Source organism: Apostichopus japonicus, chromosome 15 (assembly GCF_037975245.1).
Source record: "Apostichopus japonicus isolate 1M-3 chromosome 15, ASM3797524v1, whole genome shotgun sequence".
Classification (NCBI taxonomy): domain Eukaryota; kingdom Metazoa; phylum Echinodermata; class Holothuroidea; order Aspidochirotida; family Stichopodidae; genus Apostichopus; species Apostichopus japonicus.
The window spans coordinates 2438782-2463197 of NC_092575.1; the positions used below are offsets into that span (position 1 = coordinate 2438782).

The following is a 24416-nucleotide window of genomic DNA, read 5'->3' on the forward strand; positions in this document are numbered from 1 at the left end:
CTAGTAGCTATGTACAGTTTGTACAATATGACACACACACACCACTCGACCTTGTCGGAACGATACATGCACGTTTAGAATTGTGAGATGGCAAGTAAATATCACATCATTCAGCTTTTTTCGTAAGAGGCATAATGGTCACCAAATTAAGCTGTCATTGTCTAATGACAGCTGTGCTCAATGGTTGCACAGTCATGTATGACTAGGCAAACTTCAATGATTTGTCAAGTATGAAAACAATGAGACATTTGTGATCAGAACCTCAGGAATACAAGTCATGTGCTCTATGCTGTTTTAACCCTTTTTTTTTTTACTCAAAACTTCCCAGTCAGTATTGAAAAGCAGAGTCTCATATACAGTTCTAAAAGGAAACCCGATTGAAATACTTGCCTTGTAGCGGTACAATGTTAGCCAGGTAACATTCAACTGCCTGAAACGGCAGAGACAGAAAGTCTGATCGGATCTGGCGTAGGCAGCTGGCGTCCGTGCGAGCGTAGCCGCCGTAGTCCATGAATCTTAAATCTGCCTCATTTTCTTCGGGGTAAAAGTTGATCAACTGGGCCCGATACCAGCTGTCCATGACTGGAGCGGCGCACACGATACCAACTGAAATAAAGACAAATAAATAGAGAACACTAGTTATCTTTGTGTCTTTCAATAAAAGAACCATTGATTTCATCACAGTGTGTGACAATCTGTCTTCCATCTTTCATGCAAAATTCTAATTTCACTTTTGTCTTCATGTATGTTAATTCATGACTAGCACCAATTATCCTAAGATGGAGATATATTTAGAAGAGGTAGTTATAACCAACTAACTTATAATGAATAACATTCATTACATTTAAAATGTTGGGTTACCTAGAATACATGATAACTCAAATCTATCACTGGCTGGGGTAAGGTTACCACCAATTACCTTAGATGAAGAGAACTTATAATGAGTTAAACTACATAGACTACATGAGCACTTAAACCGATAAGTTCATCTGTAGTTACCTCAGCTGTAAGCACACACTTCATTCAGCTATTCAATATGCTGAGGTAAGATACACACCGATTACCTAACTTACCTTCAATTGGCTGAGGTAAGGGAGGTACCCTATCCACCTGACAGTAGCAGTTATTCATACAGTTATTCAACCTGTTCAGAGCATTGAATGAAGGTTGGCCTGGTTGCTGCAGGAAGACATGGCCTGCACTCACCACACTGGTAAGGATGATGTTATTGACAGCTTCATCGGGGAGTTGGAGCTGGAGATTGACAACAAGAAAACAACATATTAAAACAATAACAGCACAGTAACATTATAAATATCATATTAGAAAAACAATACAATACAATAACAATAGAACAATATTATTAGATTTACAATACAATAACAACAGAGCAGTCATATTGCAATAACATTATCAATGTTCGAATAAGCTTAGAACAATATCACAGTAACAATATACAACAACAACAATATTAGAATAATACTGCAGTAAGATATGACAAATTTAACACATCAGTATTTATGTAACAGTAATACACTGGTAAAACATAACAAAAACAAAGCCGTAACATATGCAACCCATCTATATCACAATAATATAGCAATGTGATTACTGCTTAGTGCATATTAGACCTGGCTTTAGTTAACAAACAATATTTTTCATTGTTAACAACCTTACTTGGACAAACCATGATCAGAAGATCTGTGTATCCAACAAATGTTTCTAGCTTGGACATTTATTTCAAGGTGTCAAATAAAACAAAGGAAGACACTTGGAAACTTTGTCAGCTAAAAAAATGAAAACTTATCTCAGCATTTTCACTGAAATGTGGAATAATTTGAGTAAATTCTGAAAAGTGATTAAAAAATCCACAATCCTTTCTTTAGTTCTCACAAGTCATTGCAACATTAGCAGGCTGCATTGTATTTACCCCGACTTGCCATATCACAATTGGGATTATGTACTAGCTGGCAGAGCACCGCCAAAATCCTAACAAATTTTACGGTTGGAATTTCTTCATCTGGCAAATACTGCGGAAAACTGTATCAGTAATGTAAAAGTACTCTCTGGATAGGGTTTTTAGAGTCATTGTAGGATATAAGTGTCATGTAGTCTTGGAAACATTTGACACACAGGTTGTAGTGTACAAAATCACATTGTACTGTAGCATATTCATCTTACATAATACCATCTTACATAATGCATAAATTTCTAAATAAAAAGAAATCACAGGCTTTGTCTGTATTTTTGCTTTCTCTCTCCTCGAGCTGTGACATCCGTTCAACAAAGATCTCTTAAACTTTTCCTTTCTATGACTTTGTCTCTTAGAACATAACTAAATGTTTGTTTTTCATTGACAAAGGGCTGTGCACAACGCGTTAACTCGCAACATGATTTATCATCACTTTTAATGGGTTGTAAATGTGGCTGAAATAACTGACTGTACATGGATCATGTGCGTATATTACGGTTGACTTGCAAGCACTATCAATAGAGTGTGCAAGGTTCAAACACTCTTGCAAGCATATATATACCACAGTTGATTTGCATTCCAAACACTATCAATAGAGAGTGCAAAATTTAATCTCTTGCAAGCATATATATAGTTCAGGACACTTCCCAGGATCCAAGCAGACAAGACATTTAAATTTCACTTTCAAATTTAGAGAGGACATAGACTGAAACACAGCAGGTGTGGACAAACAGTAAATGAATGTTTGTGGGGTATAAATATTTATTTATATAGATATGTATGGAAATTATACATCAAATTGTAAATGTGAATGAATGAGCACATAGGCCATTGACTATTGGTGGGGAGGGGGAGACTATTGGGGAAGGGGTTAGGCTATGTAGATCAGAGCGTTTTTATGTATTAAGTATGCAGGTATGAGAGACATATATATTTATTCTGTGCAAACAACCACTCAGCCGTTATAAAAACACTACTTAAAGAGCAACACTATCAATCTCACCTCCAGACGAGACCTGTAAATATCTTGATTAATGGATCCTGAATTATAAGCATTGTGAGGAATAAGAACTAATTACCACTTCAGCTGGATATACCAGCATGAAGACTTAAATTACCTGTGACATGCTTGGCATCTTGACATTCTGACCTTGAGAATCTGCGGTTAGTGACTGCCGATTTGTGTCAACATCCGGGAAACGCCTCTTGATTATGTCGATGGTCTGTTCGATACTCTTTGGTAAACCTTTAAAGATGAAAACAATTTCACAATTCTCTAATCTGTATCTAGATGGATGGGAGGGGTATCAATGTTTCCAAGAGAGAACAACTATCCCAACAGAAATGTTAAGCTTAGGTTCTCTTTTATTACGTTAGGCAACAATCTAACATCACCACAGTGTGGAAGAGTAGCAAGTCAGGGTGTAATAGTATGTGAGGAAACTAATTTAAGTGCAAAAAGCAACATAAATACTACAAGTTGTTGCCAACTTCCAAGCCTTTGAAGAAGATCCTGCTAGGATCGAAACGTCAGGCCTACTTACTTTTACACATACAACTTCCAAGCCTTACAGACATTTCTTACACGCATTCAAAACCTTGATTCCAGACATTTAAACTAAACTTATCATAAACTGAAAAGTGCTGAGGTTTTACTTCTAGCATCGACACATTTCTAAGATGCATTCTGTTATTTCTAAGATGCATTCTGTTGACGTACCGTCTATGATACATAGCTGATACTTGGTACTGACTGGCGAGGGCTTTAAAAATATCTTTGCGCCCGTCTTGTCCCTCAGTTCTTTGATGTTTCGTCCCTGCGAGAAGGAAGAAGACAAGTCAGTGCTCATTAATTCCTCAAACACCAACTCCACACACACACATATACAAGCAATACAGACTTCACAGTCCTCTTCAAATTACCAGCTCCATAAATCAGATAAACCAAAACGGAAGAGAGAGAGGCTGGTATTGGAGGATAGGTAAATTGAATTTCATAGGTCTGGTATGGGTTACAAGACTGATCAATGGAACTATGATTCTTAATGATGCTATGGAGACTGAAGTATCCAAGTATCTATTGACTGTAAATCATGGTTATAACTAGCAAATCCTACTGCTCTGTTAACATCCAGTATTGTCTGAATCCGCATTTCAATGTGGTTAATACTATTATGAGGAACTGTCAAGAGAGATCCATCACTAATTCACCAAATTAACCTTCATTTGGGTACCAAATCTAGTATGATGTCTTTGTAACGTCACATAAAATATTATTTTGAACAATTCTCTGTATAGTTTGGGTCAAATCGCCCCAAATTGGCAAGCCCAGTCAAAAAGCATCTAACTGGTTTAGGGATTTACTTTGCTCCTCTCTTACCTGTCTCCCACTCCACATCTGCACTTTCCCATCTACCTAACTACACATTGGAACGTTTTAGCACTGCGCCCTCACTCCCTGAGATGAGCCCACTTACACCTCCTTCCTAATCTACCACCCAGGAAGAACGGGTCAAAAAAGCATACAAACCTGTTTGCCAATCAGTCGGCCGCACAATTCTGTTGGAAATTCAAATTGGTAAAGGACTGGTGTCGGAGGCAATTCTGGCGAAGAAGTTTGGTCTTTGCCGACCAAGGATGTGTCAATCGACCCACGACCGCTGTCGCTAGATGAACCTTCACTGTTGACCTCTGACCCACCATCAGAGCCTGCCATAGAGCTGGAGAAAAAAGAAAGAAATTACAACATTATTAATGTTATATAACATAACATTAAAGTAGAATGGAGACAGGCAAGTGAGACAATTGACACGCACAGTATACTCAGAAACATTATTACACCTTTGTGACTGAAGTAGCTGTGGATCCTTATTATATTACTTTACATGAATGTATTTCATTTCTTTCCATGTTTTCGTTGCTAAAATGGGATACATTTTGACTTTTGACAATGTTTGTACGTCACTTATGTCATGAATTTTATGGCTTTAATAAAGAATTTTTTTTGTACGGTTTATTCTGGTTAGGGGTATGCACGCTGTTACAATTTTAAAAATTTCGACAGTGTAGATTCGATAACACTATAGCAAAGAGGAGACATGTTAGATAGATAACCAATCACAGTTCTTTATTTTATTTCATAGGAGATGAGAAACACAAGTTGCCCAAGAGGTCTAGCAGCAGGTACTATTGCTACAGTATACTTGGCCTTAAGGAATACTATAATCTCAATACCTATAGATAGTAGTAGTATGTCTTGACATCAAAAGGTCTTGGTTATGTCTTGATCAGAGAACCTATGCATTAGATTCCCCCTTTTTGTTCCATAAACATCTCAAAATTAAATGTTGCTGTTCAATCATTAGATTACATTCAAAAAACAATTTCTTTAATTGAGTACAAACACCTAAGAGATTCATTTGTAACATGGTACAGGTCTGGATAGTTTGGTCCTAGCAGAATCTTCAAAGGTTCCCAATAAATCTGTCCAGAAAAGATCCTGATAAGATATGTCAGGGGTCTTCCAAATTTGACATAATTAGAGTCATTTCTACCAGACTTTGGGGCTCAAATCTGGTACAAATCAAGTAACGGTACGAGACAATCAAATTACTGTACATTCCAGGAATGAAGCCAAACAGCGGCGGCGTTACACTTCCCTTCAAATGATAACTTGCTAGATGAAATTAATTCAATCATCACAGCTGGGAAGCCCCTTATCTATATCCAATGGAATTTTCCAGGACCGAGCTAATCAAATCAACACTTCTATTTACAGTGCAAACCATGAATACAAAGAACAGTTCTGTAGCCTGATTACTAGTATCACACACGTGGTACCTTTCTCAGGGAGGAGAACAATGTCAGGTACAGGGCTATAATGTCCTGTAGTGGTAATACTGGTAAATCAGTACTACACATTTTCTGTTATTGATTGATGTGGTGATGTACTACACAGGATGTAGTCCCGGGTACAGAACAATGGCTGCAGAACTTGTCATGTGTCATGTGAAACAACAATTTGGAAAACTTCCAAAATGGTTGACTTAACATTATTATTTGAAAAGAAATCTGTAATATGGGATATAAGTAAAATGTCCTAATATTTGAACAAAAATACTCCCATTCCTACACTCAGATAGTTACATTCAAATGGAAGAAAAAGTGGATATTGACCTGCAAGTGGGTCAATGGAGCAGGGAGGGAAGGGGGTAGGAGATGGAGGTTAGCACCAGTGCTCAAATATTACCCAATTGGTGTTGGTTAAGGTAGAGTTGTTATGGACTCCCTGGGTAGACTAGCATACAAATGTTGCTCGGAGACAGCCTAATAAGAGAATAAAATAAATTGTCCTATTATTCACTCTCTCCACCTCACCCCCCCCCCCCCCCCCCCCTTTATCTCTTCTATCTGCTTTTCTCCACATTTCCACTTTGTTTTGGCATGGGAATACACTGGAATATTGTACTTTGACAGTGTCTTCAACAATGTTGCCGACAAGCAAAGTACATGGTATTTATCTTAATTTAAGAGACATATGGTGTGACATGATAAAAGTAGAATGGCATAAATTCATCTTTCATAATTATCATGTTATGAAAGAACATATATCATGAACAAACAGTTCAGTGCCAGATAGCTATGTCAATTAATTATTTGATCCAGATTGATAATCAACACCAATGAATGATTCCATCGTCCTCATAAGACAATCATTAATCTGTGTTGATGATAAGAAAGTATTTATATATATAATGTATCCATTTCAATACCTACAGTACAGTACTTCAAACACGCACACAGTATCTCCTGTACAATCACACTTTGTATCATGAAGATAGACATATAAATACATACTTTAAATACTTAAATCAGCAATGTCTGCTGCTACACTGGTTGCCTTCACAGTACACTACTACATGGCATAGTTTACAGAATCTGTTCTGTACCCTGGTATGGCAAAATGAAAGTTCACCTACTTGCGAAATGCTTAATTCTAACATAGGTGCTCCCAACAGTATAACGGTAAGGAAAGAAAGGAATGAAGTAGTGAGCAGGGGGAGGGGGGGGGGGGGTTGGGGAGGGCAAGGTGAAACAAAATTGATCATTGACTAATAAACTATATGGACACAAATTATAACACATGATAACATAACATCCTGGGATTTTAGTATGTTACACTACATCTCTGTATGATGTAGTTACCAAATAATATACAAGTTCATGAATATAACAATGTTCACATCACAATGCATGAAACTATACAAACAATCACATTATTAAGATATACCAATGCAATGTCCAGTACTACTCTGGGGTGTAATTTATACAGTATCACATCGCAAAATGCTGTAAGACTATCAATTTGCTACACAAGTTCAAGGATGTAAATCTATTTACATACGGAATTAAGATTTTTACAACCTTTGTAGCCTTCGTTTGAAACTGCTACACAAAATTTGAAGACTAAATTATTCCCTGTAATCTAGAAAATATGCTCCAATGCAAGTGTACGGAAACCTAGCTTAATACAGTACAGCACCAAAGTTACCGTTGTACCAATATATTAGGTAACCCTATAACATTATTTGTTTATCTTAGAACCTACAGTACTACAGAGATTGAGGGGAGAAGGATGAAGGATGAAAAGAAGAAGGGGAGATGGAGCAGACAAAATTCCAGCAGGGAAGGGACAGAATGAAGAAAGGGATGGAAGTTTATAAATGTATTAAAAGTTCTTTGCTCTCTTTTAGCGTACTGTAAGCCTATATGAGGCAACTAACCCTCAGTGGCATTTATTGCTCCAAGGTACAGTACTACTGGTTAGGTACTTTCTCATGGATACATTTCTGGGTCTTTTGTCAAAATGAAACCCAATGCCAGGACCTGTGATGAATATAACTAGTGTAGGTTTACTGCTTTTTTTCTGCTCTCACTATCTATAGGGAACTTTAAAGACAAAAGCAATGATGGACAGGTCAGTTTATCTCTCATTGCCAGATACAAAGGGGAGGACAGTAGGTCATTATAAATTAAACTTGACCAAGTCCTTGCTGATCTGAATCACTTCCCTACTATTAGTATTTTGTAACGATGCACCAGGATGTTGTTAAACCTACCAATGTACTGGTTCTCATCATGCCCTGTATCTTCACAACAGGAAATGCTTCATAACCAGCTATGTAGTCCATTTTGCATTCCTCAAGTGGTCTGATCCCAACAAGCGAAGAATCTCTTAGTCCCAAAGAGACATATTGCATGTACACCTACAGTCTGTACGTTGTCCTTCAAAACATGCATTACAGGTCAGATACAACATGTTTCTGGTAGGATTATAGGAGGGTGACCTGTTTACTTGTAAACATCAATATGCACTCCCATAATGTAACTTTCCTCCAATCAACATCACCTTCGTAAACCTCGATGCAAATTTTACGACTAAATATGAACTGTTTTGAGTGAAAGCATATAAAACCCTTCATCTTCACACATGTGCAGTACTGTACATGAAAATACCCAATGCAGGTTTAGTTTGATTCTAGATCTAGATCTAATACTGTAACTACATCGCTTAGACACTTAAGTTTCAATGTTTAAAGAAAATTTTGTATTATTATAGAGCTCTTTAATAAATCAATTCAACTTTAAGATACCACTTCAACTTTTCAATCACAGCCTCACCTACAGTAGGAGCTACTGTTCAATTTATTATGACAAAATCTTTGCATTGTATACTCTCCAACCATCTCTTAGGTCACTTTGAATTCGCTGTACGTACAGTACAATATTCCATTTGGAAAATTTTCCTCTATAGATGTTAGGGATATATCATTGCATAGCAGGGAGTGAATTATCAGGTATCGCATGGCAAAATGCTATGCAAAAATTAAATGGTCCAATTGCTCTACAAGTACAAAGATCTGCATAGAAGTTTTGCACACAGAAGCCATAGTGTTTTCTATTAAAGGGACCAACTTCAGAGTCTTCAACACTGCTACACACAATGTGAACATTAAATGATTCTCTATATGTCATGGGCAGTGTTCTACTGTATGTCACCATTGCCAGCTGTTGTAACACACTTTGTGCTAGGCTGTATATCACGGTACTACACTACGGTGGATAAACAAGTGCCTAGATGTTTACTATCCATGAATTGCATGTGATAAATGTTAATCATTTTATAGGTTCCAATCTCAAGTTCACTGTCGAAGGACAGATGTGAGGCTATACTAGATGATATCCTCTAACACTGACCTTAATCATCTCTGGCATTGAAGATGAAGTAGGTATACCCATGTTAATTGAGATGAGAGGGGCTGGTATGTATCTCTGGGTAGAGCTATCCAATTACAGCCTAATGCCGCTGAGCATATATATATATCTATGTACAGTATATACCTATTTATATATATATATATAGATATATACAGTATATATATATTTGTATACATAATACTTAGGCTACTTCAGATGGTAAATCAGATTGTCGACTGCCGGCTCTTGTTTCGTCTTCCCCTGTACGTTTTTGGCGTGATGCACAAAAACAAACTACTGAACACAGTTTAGAAGGGCATAATGTACAAACTCTAAATTTAAATCCTTGCAAGAATATAGAGATCAGGATATAATTATACTAGTGGCGTCATTGCTAGACTAGGAGAGTGCGTTAGTGTGGTAGGAGACAGGTACGTAGGAGATGAGTGAAATAAATAATTTCATATCATGATGCAACGAGAAATCATGCTACTGTGGATCGGACAAAACGTCCGATCAATATAACGTTAACTCAGCTCTGGATGTACGGCAGACTATGTTTACAACAGCACCTTACCATTTACGGAATTAAATTTTTAACCAAAATGTAAAAACTTCAACGGCACTACCCAGAATGCTAACGGTGAGTCCAATTTAGTGGATGGAAGACTGTGCACAAGTGGTGCAAAGTTTACATATGCTTCTTTTCCACTTGGACGTCAGAAGATATGTTTACTGAAAGTCTTTAAAACTACTCTTTAAGTGGACAGTAAATATGTAAATTAACTACTAGTATGTGCAAATGATACAGTAGTGATTTAATGGTAGTACTACTGTACCTGTGGACTCTTATTAAACAGAACAACAAATAGAGTTTGGTATTCTACCGTACCTTCCCCTTGCAATCCAGTCCGGACACACGGAATTTCCAGTACAGTCGGGTATATATCACAAAATACTTCTCAATGTCACAGGTTCACACTGTGCAATACCTCAGAGAAGGATATTAATTTCTCTTTCATATCAGAGTCTGCGATCAGATAAAAAATATGCAAATACGTCTACAGTATCAAACGACTCGAGGATCCAAAACAACTGTTTATCTCCCAGCTCAGAGTAAACAACTTCTTCCAACGAGAGTAAACATCGTCTTGTACGACACAGGGGATACGGTATAAAGGTTACTGTGTAGCCATCCACATGGTTAAAGAATTGCAGATATTAATAGAGTGGGGGAAAAAAGATGAAAAGTCCTGTAATTCCGGTTAAAAGGTGTTTATAGTCTGGTAAAAATTGTGAGAAAACTAGCAAAATGGTCAACATTTTTCAACTTCTTGTGTAAACTTGTCTACACAGCTTTGCCACTCACTAGAAACACATTATCCAATACAATCCTTCTCTGTGTTGAAAATGAGGATAAAACAAACTATCCACTAAATTAAAAAGTTTCTTCAAAAGTTCACCACCAAATGTGCTGTTCACACACCTTCTGGTGAAATTTATCAGTTTAGTCTGCTGGAATCAAACAAGAATATTGGCAAATTGTCAAACTTTTTAAAATTCCTTTGCGACTGTCTGCACACTGGACTGTTTCGTGCACAGAAATATAAATTTTTCTAGACTTATAGGAAACATTCTACTGTGGCTCAATAGGTACAAAAATAAAAACTTAGGAATTCCCCAGTTTCAACACAGTTTTTCAAACAATGTGTGGAAGTCATTTTAGCAGCCTGATTCATAATACCGTACTTCACCACCAAACTCCATTCATTCTTCTCAACTGCCTTAAGTAAACACTCAAAAATGTTTCATTTTACAAATAAATTCTTGAATCTACGTACAGGAGGGGCAATCAGGAAATCAAACAAATTATACAGTATAGAGTATCTGTGCTAATGTTGCCATATTAGTGCCTCAGTTTATATGTGAAACATTTGCTGAACATGCAGGTTCTGATACCAATACTAACTCCCTGTGGTGAGACCTGTAGCCACTTTTACATAGCACTCCCATCTTACTGTGCAATAAAAAAAATCTAATCTAGCACATACTGACAGCCTTGTGGAATTATCATTGAATTTTGAATGTCATATACTGATCGTTCATCCCAAAACTCACCAGGTTTGGTATTTACGTGGAACAAGCTAACCTGTCCCCTCACAACAAAGTCATCACTCTCTTGCTCTGCCATGCTTACAGCGAACTGGTAACGTTTTTACACACACTGATTAATGGCCGGTCACTAAGTAGTACTACTACCACGTACCATTTGAAATGTAATTTGGACGTACAAAAGAACCAGCTGGCGCTGTTTACAAATAAGTCGGTGGTCCGTATGAACTAACTTAAATCGACGGACAAAACTTTCATTTTGCACGTCCTTTGCAAATGAGCTTATTCCTGCGAAAATGAAATAGTGTACATCATCTTGATCCCAATAATAAAGGTAGCCTGTCAAAGCTGAAAGAAATGATACAAGTAGGTACAGTATTGGTCTGTGGATGTATAAAATGGAATGCAAAGAGCGGCTTAAAATCGTAACGGTTCGAAACTGGACATCTTTCTCTTCGCCTCAAGCAAAACAAAAGACACTCCCCTAATCTTTTTTTCCGCCACTTGACTATTAATATTTGTGAGCCCAACTTTAATAAATATTACCAGAGTTTATTCCCTGCACCCATCAATAATATTCCTGTGCACAGGAGATCCATGAGTCCAAGCTCAAAGCATTGTACATTTACTGTAAACCACAGCAAGAACCGTTTGAACCATTGGAAACAAAAGGCAGTGTTACCTTAACCCACCTTGTGCAAGATATCACTGAGACAAAACTAACAGAGTGCAGTACGGTATCAATAGTGATTGATGTAATCCTAACAATTGAATTGAATCATAATACAACTTTCTTTCACGCCCACGGTTACTGTAAGTGATTCATTTTTGTAGTTCTGCCAGGATATGTTATTATCCTACTGTAGTAGCCTACCCTTCACTTGCTTAATGTATTCAAGGATGTTACTGTATGAGTTTGACTGTTAAGTATAAATCTAGTCAGCATCTCCAACACTCTCTCCAGTTAACTTGACAACTACTGTTATTTGCATTCAGAATGTACAGTAGTGAAATGAAATAAGAATCAAATACTGTATGTGCAATGCATGTAGATAGAAAAGTGCAATTGATGAGTGGAGACAGGTACAGTAAGGGAGGATTGCAATCGACATCTTGTGTTTACATGTTTATACTATCAAGTCTGCCTTTATATTAAGGTATTACTGTTATCACACCATATGTACTGTATGTAGTACAGTACTTGCTAAACATTACTAATTTATTGCACAATTTACATGTGGAGGGTATGATTTAAAGTGTGTTTGTGAAGGGTACTAGTGTCTGTAAGATTTACCAGCTCCAAAAGTAAACATGACTAATTTTGTTTTAAAGATTGCTTCATATTACATCAGAATTGCATGGAGATACGGTCAAAGCAAGACTGACTGATTGAAGTGATATACCTGAGGGCTTCCTTAGTTCATCATTGGTATGGTAGGAAGGTCTAAAACTCCTGTGTGTACAGTAATACTGTGTCAATACACACTCACTCAATATAATAAAAAGCATCCATGAATGGTATATTCGGAATGATTGGGTGGGCGGAGTCTCAGATGTGGGATAAGGCCAGGGGTGCAGTGTTACAATGTTACCAGTTGGTACTGTAGCTTTGGTAGATGAGGTAAGTGAGTACTTATAAAAAGACTGGAAAAGAGAGGAGCCAATTTATGTATATCTCCACTGAGTGTCCATCAATAAACATCCACCAGTGTAAAATCTCCCAGTTTCTAAAATCATATTTTGTTGCCTTAATTACACCATTCATTCAGAATATTGAAATTTGTTGTACATTTATACTACCAACACGTTCCTTTAAAAATATCCATGTGCATTTAACATGCAGGCTGTACAGTAAACTCAATAGCAATATTAAAGACCAACTATGGAGACTTTTCGATGAACATAAAATCCCACCATTTTTCATGTATGTAGTCCTTAACTGACTCCAATTACATTGCTGTAATTAACTTTACCAATTTCGGACGTTAAATAAGTGAAAAATGGGACGAAAAGTCAGCTTCTATTTCAGACATTCCTGAAACATTCCTAAGACATCAGGTGACCATGTGACATCAACGTTTGTATACCTCACTCACAACTATACTTTTAGTGTGTAAAGTCGTATACTTGAGCTGCCAAAAACATCAACGATATTACTCCTTTTTCCTCAAAATGTCACAATTCTGTGTTGTTGGAGGTTGCAGTTATACCTCATCCAACAAAAGCATCAGCTTTTTTAGATTTCCAAGTAAAAGAACCGACGTAAAACGTAAAAGTTAGTTACAACTCTCGTCGGCGTTGGCTCACAGCATGTGTAAATAGCCATGTTAGGATTTATCTATTTCATTTGTTGTATTCCAGTATCGTGAGTTCGTGATACATGTGTAATATTGTCCGTTCTGTTTATTCCGACATCTGCATGGTCCAAGGAGTTGAATAAAAACGGTAGTATGTAGCGATCGGACGTTTTATTTCGTTAGTGACTGTCTTGTGATTGTGGGATGTTAGTACTGGTCAAGGCCTGTTTCAACTAGACGTAACTCTATGGAATTACACAGACTCACGGTAGTTTTTCGCCCAGGATTGAACAAGAAACGTGGATTAGGATATTCACTGCTAAATTTGTTTATTGACAGGATACTTTTTCTGTGTTTGTATACTTTTGGATATTAAAACGAGTAAGTACTATGTAAGTATATTGTACCGTACGGACCTATTGACGCTACGCTATGTAAAAGATGCCTCCATTTGAGTGGAAATTTTGCTAATAAAATAAGCAATTTAACTAACATTTCTGCTTATAATTGTCTTAAACCTTGTTGTTAACCTTCATGTGTTCTTGTTTTAAGCTAACAGCTTTTCAAACGCTCGAAATTGGAAGTCAAAAACAGTACAATTGTTCGCTATCTGTGTACAAACAGTGCCTATATCAGCGTTTGATTTTCGCGGTATACAAAATTTGACGTCACACGGTGACCAGAGGCTCCTTTGGGTCAATCTCTGTTTTCAGACATTCCAGAGGTTCATGTCACGTGACTACCCAAAATGTCCATTTTCGTGGTCGCTTTTAATGGGTTATAGTAGGTTTTCGAAGATTATTTTTTACACATGTTGATTATGGGTATGTAAACTCCTAAATTAATGGAAAATCTCAACAACAAAAATTGCCTCCATATTTGGTCTTTAAGGATAACAAGTGTGTCAAAAGCACCACACAGAGCATGCTCATCAAACCATCCTCTCCAATAGACGAGAGCGTCGGCCTCTCTGATTACATCGCAGCCAAAGATTTCCTGCTTTTAATGACCGTACCGTACACACTTAATTGACAGACCTGTTTCACTTCCCATATACTGTAGGCAGCTGGGTATGATGGTGGTAATACTGTACATACTAAGTATATTTGACTGAAGAAATATATTGACACGGTATCACCAACATGTGTGATAAGTAACAATGATCTTGAAGATGAAAGCATACTATACATATAGAGTGCTTCTTGAAAGTGACGGGGAAAGTGTTCCTCATGTGTTCGAAGATCCCAGATGTGGTTCCCGAAATTTGTAAAAAAAGGTTGAAGAATGCTTAGCAAATCTTGCTAACAAAACGTGTAGTTTCCTTCCTGGGTGGTAGATTCGAAAGGGGGTGTAAGTGGGCGGTGCCCGGGGAGTGAAGGCGCAGTGCTAAAACGTTCCAATGTGTAGTTGGGTAGATGGGAAAGTGCAGATGTGGAGTGGGAGACATGGTGCTATGGTGCAGCAAATATACCATTCTCTAACATTTGGCCCAATTTACAAGTATGTTTTGAAACATCTGAACAACCATTCAATCAGTACTACTGTATGTATGCTGACACACTGGCAGACAGGTAACTTACTTATTGGCAAACTAGTGAATTTATTGCAATGTTTTAAAAGTTAAGGTTGACAAAGAAGCTGAGACACTTGCAACATCTGCCTTGCAACGTGATCTTTTACATTTCTGAGAAACATACTTGGGCACTACAATGTGATTTACCTGACATACTATAGTCCAACCGAAGACATGTCAACATTTAACAGCTTAGCTCCACAGTACATCAACGGAGCACACCTAAGCATGCCAGGTATTCAACCCGTTATGCTTCCGAAAAGGTCACTTTACACTGTGGTGCCAGAGCAATATACAATTCCTTCTGTGAAGACAACCCAAGGACAATAATTAAACGCTCTGTGTTGCAATTGTCTCTCAAATCTTCGTGGCAGGCTGCCTCTCTCATATTTCTGCTTTTTTTCTTCTTTGAGTAAATTAAAAAGCTGTTCTATTGAACTGGGGGAAGCAAAAATAGATGCCTATCATGCCAGTACATTTTAGTGTAAGCAATGTACAGTGGGCTATGGTACGGTACAGTATAAATGTAAAGAATGGCTAGGCGGTTGAGACCAGGTCAAGGGGGATCCATTTAGTAGCAATAAACTGTAGCAGGAAAAAAACAGTGACTTAATTTTTTTTTTTATTTATAAAAAACCCCAGATCGGACAAACTTTATTTCTATCACACATTCATTTCCTAAAATACTGATATGTATAAATCTCCAAATTTCTGTTTACAACAATATCCCCTAAGCTCACTGGTTTCCAGGTAAAAATTTACCAACAAGTTGACAAGATTTACCTGTCTCCATTCTGCATCTGCACTCAAATCTATCTACTATACCTACAGTAGCCACGTTTCTAGATAAAACAAAAATTGTACCTTTGCTTGTACTGTATACCCGGCCAACAGCTAACAGTTTATCTAGCATCTTTCTGTGACACCGCCCTTTCTCCTTAATCTTCTTACTCCGATCTTATACAGAAGTCAAAGTATCATACAGAAGTATTACGGTATACTAGTCTACAAGTAAGTTAAACTCTGACAGCCCTCTCGCAACAAATAAAGACAGAAAATTATCCCTTCCTTTGCCTCATCCCACCAATTGCCCCTGCCCCCCTCCCACTCCCATCCACCTCCCCCATTTCATCTCTTCCACTGGCGATGTAACCACCATATTGTACAGTGCTGTATATACATGCCAGTGCCCCAGTTATCACAGACCAGTGTCCCAGTTATCACAGACAAAATGATGTACTGTAATGTCAATACAGATAAACTGAACATATTACAGGGAAGGTCCACAATGCTCTCAGCTACAGTACAGTATATACATGTGCATAATTTATTGTAATCTAAAAACAAATCTGTCTGTACAAAGGATGAAAAAATCTTTGTTACAGTTCATTCATAAACTCTCAGTTATTTTCAGCTAAGTACAGATAAAACTGCTTGATTGAAATGGTAGTGGGTGAGGGGTTGCTGTACAAAGGTTACACCTCATCTGGAGGGAATGATGAGGTGCAAAGATCAAATTCACCTTGCAAGTAATGCCGAGGGATTAGTCAGTGTTTAATGTACTGGGTTTGATCCTTCTAACTTTCCCATGTACTGGAAAATGCAGTTAATAATGTGCTAGGGAAATATCATTTTTTGACATCAACTTTTAAACTAATATAGTACTCTTGTGAACAGTTATCTTTACTCTGACCCCAGCCATGATAGCAATGTATACAGTATTTACTGACATGCCAGTCTCACATCAGCTTTAGAATTAAGATCTTACTTACTGTAGTCATATTGCAAATAAGCTGTGACCAAACCAAAATGAATGATTAAATGGCTCTGTTGACCCAATGACCCTATCTAAGGTCACCAACATCCTCCTTTCAAATCTACCCATTCCTACATATCTGCTTAAATTTAAGATGAGATGTTACTAATCCATTGTAGACTGGATAACGCAAAAAATAATCGCAAGTGGCTTTGTACTAAACATTTATTCCAAATGCGATCAAATTCCCACAGCTAATGCGAACCCTGGGCCTGCATAATACTTAGTACTTAGTAAAACTGTTTGAGAGCTAAATTGGATATTTATATTGTCTAATCCAACAGAGGTGGAGAGCAAACATAAGCAGCGGCGACAGTGCTACAGTATGTTAGTAGTGATGTTAATTATATGAAGTTATTAACAAGTTAATCAAAGGAACAAAAGCAAACAGATGTTATTGAGGAAGGTTTTATACCTTATCTAATCTTACACCTATTTGAACATGAAAACATTGTTAGTGGAGAATATTATTCATTTAGTATAGCATTAGCATCCAATATCTTGAAAATCGTGATGCATGAGGGTAAACAATTTTTTCTGGGTACCCGGATACCCGACGGGTAACGGCTCTCGGGTAACCAGTCCCCGATTTTTGGACCAGTGTAAACACCGGTGGAGACTTTGATGAGACAGAGATTAATTTTGTCTACAATTTGAAGGTTTCTCCAAAAAACGAAACAAATCTTGCAAAAAATATTATGGTTCTATGTACAGTATCAACCCTGTTATATTGTAGCTACAGTACCGAGATATAAATCTGCCTTGTTTCAACTGCCAAAGAATTTTTCTTCAAGAGGCCAAATAAATTGTTCCCTAGCAAATGAGCTGTCATTAAAAATAATACCAGCACTTAATTGTTAAGATCTAGCATTTCCAGGAAGTCTCAGTGAAATCTCTTCCCTCATTCCACTTACTACGGTAAATGTATACCGGTAAATTTTCAAAGATTTAGCAAGTAACCAAAACTGGATTCAGGAAATCACCCCCCCCCCCCTTGAATAAGAAAGAAAAAGGATGAAAATATCAGGGCATTCTAAATATGTGCATTGTAAAGTCATGATATGAACAATGTTCACTGAAGGAGAGTTGGTTATCAGTGCTAACTTCTTATGATAGACATGGTCATATGACATGACTGTTATTAAACTACTGTACATGTCTGCAGATAGCCAAATGTTTAGGTAGTCAGTGTTTCAAAACCAATTTGCAACCCCTATCCACAAGAACAAGTACTGTACTTATATATCACACTTTACTGGTACTATACATTAATGCTGGTTAGTATACAGTTCATAACTCTGAACATAAAACATTTATTTCAAACTGGCAAATTCAATGTTAAAGAACTGTAAAGTTGTCTTTTAAAGTGTGGAAAAGGTGATAAAAACCCTTCCACGTGTAATTTGTGGTCAAGAAACAAATTCCACTTAAATCTTAATCTCACTTCCAACTACTGTAAGTTGATAGCAATCATAGGGTAAACAACCTTCCTCATTTACTTTAATCGGACTGAAAATAGTGTAACTTTGTACCTTCTTGATTCATACTATAGCAGTGACTGCAAATAATGGTGACTTAGATGCACAAAGGTCAACTGTAGTAAGTGAAACCGAGGTCAATGTTGGCTCTAGGTCACAATCAATCTGTCGAATATGCAACCTACATCAAATATAAAGTATGGTCACGTATTTCAAAGCTATTACAAGTAATGATCAGATTTGTATCTCAGTACTGTGTACACAGGACTATAGAGCTCCGTCCCAAATATTGGATCAGCTGGTGTCGACCATTAGTATTTCAAAACAATAATTTTCAATAATACTGTATTGTAGTTAACTAGTACTACAGAGGGTAACAGTTGATACCCAAGATCTGAGACCCCATTGGGGGAGGGGGCCAAGAGAGAAACCAACATTCAAAGTGGTTTGGAAACTGCAGTTGAAAATCATTGCTGTGGTAACTTCTTTTTGGGCTGAAGGGGAGAGTGGTGGGGGTGGAAATCCTTACCTATATGCACAATACCCGATTGGGTATCAAATGTTGTAAACTCCCTTGAAAAATAATGATCAACACAACTACAGTATACACCAACTGGGCATTTGGTTATGGTTTGGAGGGAGGGTAGGGGGTGGGGGAAGGAACAGAAGACTTGAGATATGAATATTCAGCTCCTTCACAATGGACATCACTGGATGAAAATACAGTTTGTGTTGACCATGACTAAATGGTAACAGGTACAATAAGAGAGTAAGTGAAGTACCTTTAAATATATTTATATAGAAAGCCATTTCCAATGTTTGTATCCCTTTAAAATGAGCCCTACCTTTGTCATACATGAACAATATGACGTCCAATGCCTGATCATGTGTGATGGGTTCATGAAACACAAACATGTACTGTGTACAGAATAATGTACCAGGAAGTATCTGCTCGGTTGATCTACAGAAGAACAATCACATTACAATGCACAAGCTACTGAACATTTACAATGTTCATTTACTGTAGGTCATGTAGTACTCTTAAGTACAGGCTGTAAACTGCACACATTACGTATGTACCACTCCAGCAAGCATGGAATAACATATCCATTCAACATGCTCAATGTAGTGGAACAAACCATAACTAATAATCATTCATCTTGAATAACTGCCATCAAATGTTCCATTAAGATAGTATCTGATTGATCCTTATGTAGTTTTGACCTCTTTTTGAGCTATAATTTTTTTGTCCAGGTTTTTGGAAGAGATTGCTCTAGTGGTTCGAAGTAAAATGAAAGTTGAGGCTGTAGCATTTTCTAAGTCCATGTTGACAGTAACTGTTTAAGTTTGATCCAGTCACAATTTATGCACAAACAAAGTACAGTATTTTTAAGAGACTTGATAGAGCTGTTAACTTGATTACATTCAATTTGCACTTGCCAGCAATTTTAAATACTGTACCAACCTTACCACATCATTGACTTTGTCCTTTCGATTCATTTTGTCAACAGATTTCCAACTGTTTTTTTAACAATCTAGCTTGATACAGTAAGTCGAGATAAAAACATTGTCATGATATGGTTATAATACATACTATAGGTCAAGTCACTCATTAAGATGCTTTAGAGGTAATTTACATTGAGATCACTACTTTCAGGTAAAAACTATGTAGTTAACTATTTACTGTACAGACTCAAATGTTTAGAAGAAGGGCATTCTTATATAATGTTACCTGGGAGGCTGTGACCCTTTGTGTTGAACTTACTAAATTAGCTCTGGGCCACAACATGAACTTACCAGCAGCTCTCGAGTATGCTACCATGAGATGGATAACCTCATACACATACTGCACAGAATGTAAGTTCTTCAAGAGGAGGGGGAGGAGGAGGAGGAGGAGGATGCCGTGAGTTATGAGTGCAGGCAGCGATTGACTAACTGCGATGCCAAGTGTTATGACTAATGCTCAGTGCTGTTAGTGCATTGTGACACAATCCACACAGAAATTGACATCTATACATATGTATAATACTGTATCTTTATGTTACAACATTCTGACATAAATCTGAACAGTACTGGTGTTTTCAGAAATATAAGAAACTTGTATCAATTTGCTGATGGTACTCTACTATTTTTCTGTAGAAATTTTAAAAAGTAGACAGTCCATTTAAAAAGCCAGCAATCTTTGCTCATTAATGTATACATGCATACCAGACGTCACACTGCAAGCACACTGTTGTACACTTTCTAAGAATCAGTAACCCGGAAATCCCCAAATATCATAATTTTTTTGGTCCATTTAAAAGGTTTTCCATCCCTCCCTGTAGTTGACTGTCAAACATCCTCAGTCAAAGGTGAAGATGCTAATAAGTTTCTTTTATTTGTTTGTGGGGTAGTGAAGGAAAGAAGGAGGGTGGGTGGTGGGGGGGGGAGGGTGACACCTTACCTCTCTAGTTGGCCGTTGCTGGTATTACTGTTGGTATTGACATTAGTGTTAGCTTTGCTCGCATCGGTGCTGTTAGAATTGGCGGCGGTTTCAGCTGCCATTTTATCGGTCTTCTCTGCTTCTGCGACAGCAGAGGCCCAATCCAGGTGTTCCACTGGCTCAGACAGACTTGCAGGTATTGAAGAGTCTGTTGCAACGTTTGTGAATACTTCATCTGCTTGAGTGTCACCTTCCGTCTCCGAAGATACTGGTGCTGCCGACCTGGTTTCACTGACAGATTGTGATACGATAGTTTCTTCTACTACAGGTTTACTAGTCTCTAGCGCTGCCTGCTCTGAGGCTATTACCATCTCCTCTAAGCCCTCTGCAGCTAGTCTTATTAACTCGGCCCTATCCATATCTAGGTTCTCGTTTATCTTGTCACTATCCTTTTCGGCAACAGGTTTCTCCACTGAAGAACTCTCATTGCTTTCTGTGTTAACTGTCACCACAGGGGTGTCCTCACCATCGGGCTCCATATTTCCACACTCACATCCAGCCGTACAAGTCTCTCTACATTGGTGATGCGGAGATAGCCTATCTTCCTCTGCGTCACAACTGCTCTTCAAGTCGTGTTTGTTTTCTTTCTCAAATTCCCGTAGCTTACAGGGCTCCTCCCCCAAGCTCTTACGCAAGATCCTTCGATTGATTCTCTTTTTATAAAGGTACGCTCCAACTAATCCCACTGTGATAGCCGTCCCACAAGCTATAGCCTTTGAATACCGAAGCTGAGCCATAACAAGCACACAACTTCAGATTCAAAGGAAAGAGGTCCCTCTTTTTTGGCTAAAGTGATGGGACTCCGTAACACCTTTTCTGGCTGAGAAGTGACTTCAAATGCTTCACAATACTCCACACAGAGATAATCAGATCACAAATCAAAAGACCCGCTGTCAGAAAAATTGAGAATCAGGGTCAGAGTTTGAAGTCTCTGAATCTAAATTTAGGAAACAAGTTTTTGAAAAGACTTCTTGGACATACAACCTGTTGCTTATTGCTTTCTGACCTGAAAATAACATTGAACAATGCATTAGATGCATAGACATCCATACAAAGGATCTGGAAACAAAAGATAAGAAAACACAATTAAACACTATGAAACACAAACTAATGCATTGTAAACTTGTTTTATGCCAAAGTTATTCTTTTCAAAGTTCTGTTTGGTAAACATGTTATCTGCCTAACCATTGTAACTTTTTTTGTAAGGTTTCCACATCACAGCCATCGGAACTTTTGCTTACATGGTTGCAGTTCATCAGCATTTGTGTATGTTATGGATTCGGCTAATAAGACAAATTTCTACAACCACTTAGTTATGTCTAATGATATTAAATTAATAACTTTGCTGTTCATAGGCTAATTTGACATATTTGCAACTGACCATAAACAATTAATGATCTATTTCTATTTCATCACATGTATGCACTATTTAATGTCCATTGGTAAGCTGTACAGAAATTTTACATAGCAACCACTCTGTAGACTGTACCTAGACCTATGCATACTTTTTATTTAAACATAAATATAGATCACCATCCAAGAGTATGGATCCACATGTGGGGCCTGTTGTCAATTTTTTGTCTGAAATGTTATAATCATTCTATCAATTAATAATAAAACTAGGCCTAGCAAGGCAGTATTAGTCTGACTAGCCATGAAAGAGTCTGACTAGGCCTAGGCTAGGTCTATATTGTTAGGTCATATGTGATATCTTGGTCAGGTTAAGGAGAATCAACTGGAAATCTGTGAGTCTAACTTAGGCAACTAATATAAACAATAAGTGCAAAGCAACCACAGCCGCCTAACCAGAATTAAACATGCACTGAGAACTTACAAAGTACACAGTACAGTAGGTTTAATGCTACACAACAACACAAGTATACAATTATATTATGTTTAAATAAATTGTGTTCATTTAATTTCATCTTAGTCCTAAGGCTGAACCTAGTTTTTATGCTGCGATTTTTATTTCAATACTGTAAAATATTGACCATGATCAGCACAGAGGTAACAGTTATCTTATTGAACAATTATTACCAGGCCATGGCCTGATATAGTTACCGTGTTTACTAGGCTAAGGTTAGCCTAAACATAACATCACAATAATTTTAGGCCTAACGTCGTTAGCAGTTATAAGTTAGGATCACTAAAATGTTTGTAGTTGTCGACCTCAGACTGTGGAGCTTGACGCTAGTTTTCAGCTTTATTAAATTGTAATCACTCGGTGGATGGAAACGCAAAAGAAAATTGTCTTCATAACTAGGTGAAAGAGGAGAAAATCTTACCATACGAGATACACAGGAGAACGTTGCGCTTGATACGTTCAATTGTATTAGGCCTACTGCTCTTTACCAACACAACCACGTGGTCAATTGAAAACATGTAGGATCGGATTTGTACGTACAACTGAACCAACTATACAACATAGTGCTATGTAACCAATTCGTAAAACGTATTAGTTTTCTTTGTACGCATGCGCCAGACCTGTTCGATATTGTATTTTGACCTTTCAACCCAAATCAAGGAAAAAATTCAACTAGTGATCGCAGTTGCAACATCCATTTGCAATTAATTGCTTAATAATAAGTAATATTGCACTTATGTAGTAAATTATTGTTAACATATACTGCTGCACTGTTGGTAAAGATTAGCCTAGCTCATCGTGAGAAAATAGTTATGTGTGTCTGAACAAATTTATTGGCATTCCGGTGAACATATTTTGTCGTTCAGTTCAAGTAAACAATCAGTTGCGTCTGGACTGGGTCCTCGGGAAATGACAAAGTGTTCTTGTAATGTGTGATGGGAGCATAATAGTATATACGATGGAAGTACTAGATTGGGATGTTAAAAAGTTAATCAAATCTCGGTAAGTTGTGAGAGTCGATTTCTTGATGAAACCATACCTTTGCTTCGGATTGAGAACCCAAGTATCAACAAATGACGTCATGGAATCTCATTTGACCCTTCATCCATAACATGTTTGACTCGTTCATTTTTTCCGGAGGGTTTGTCAAAGTTTGTTGATTACACTGCAGCCAAACGGACACAGTTAGTAGCTTCAGTTGTTGTCCGCTAAGAATGACGTTATAATGCCCATAAACGTGCTCTCACTTTGCCCATTCCTTTAGTCAGTACAAAAATCAAATTTTATTAAAAAGCCATATTACTTTAAGTAGTTTTGATTTACAACGATATGAAAGTAGAGCATTTTTTCCCCTCAGAATTAAACATTTAAGTAAGGGCGACGCTACTAATCGCTACAAACATGCACGTCTCAATGACGTAAGAGTAGCGATAAAAAAAGATGGCGCGCTAACAGAAAATGCTATAACAACAAATATCTTTATAAACCTCAAAGCATGCGATTCATTTATAGAACTAAAACTTTTAAAGTCCAACTTATCGAATAAAGCAAGAATTATGTAAGTT

At 37.4% G+C, this 24416-nt stretch overlaps 1 protein-coding gene across 1 annotated transcript in view; it reads right to left on the reverse strand.

The window, feature by feature from the left end:
- The window catches only part of LOC139981620 (uncharacterized), a 31173-nt gene extending 7744 nt beyond the window's left edge, over positions 1 to 23429 (reverse strand). Inside the window, exons 1-7 of the mRNA XM_071994147.1 lie at positions 23273 to 23429; positions 20949 to 22046; positions 4503 to 4692; positions 3693 to 3789; positions 3091 to 3218; positions 1074 to 1254; positions 391 to 606 (exon numbers count right to left, since the gene is read on the reverse strand). Of these exons, the coding sequence (XP_071850248.1) occupies positions 391 to 606; positions 1074 to 1254; positions 3091 to 3218; positions 3693 to 3789; positions 4503 to 4692; positions 20949 to 21724 (1588 nt within the window). The 5' untranslated portion in view covers positions 21725 to 22046; positions 23273 to 23429. The remainder of the gene's footprint in view (positions 1 to 390; positions 607 to 1073; positions 1255 to 3090; positions 3219 to 3692; positions 3790 to 4502; positions 4693 to 20948; positions 22047 to 23272) is intronic.
- Positions 23430 to 24416: the final 987 nt, after the last annotated feature.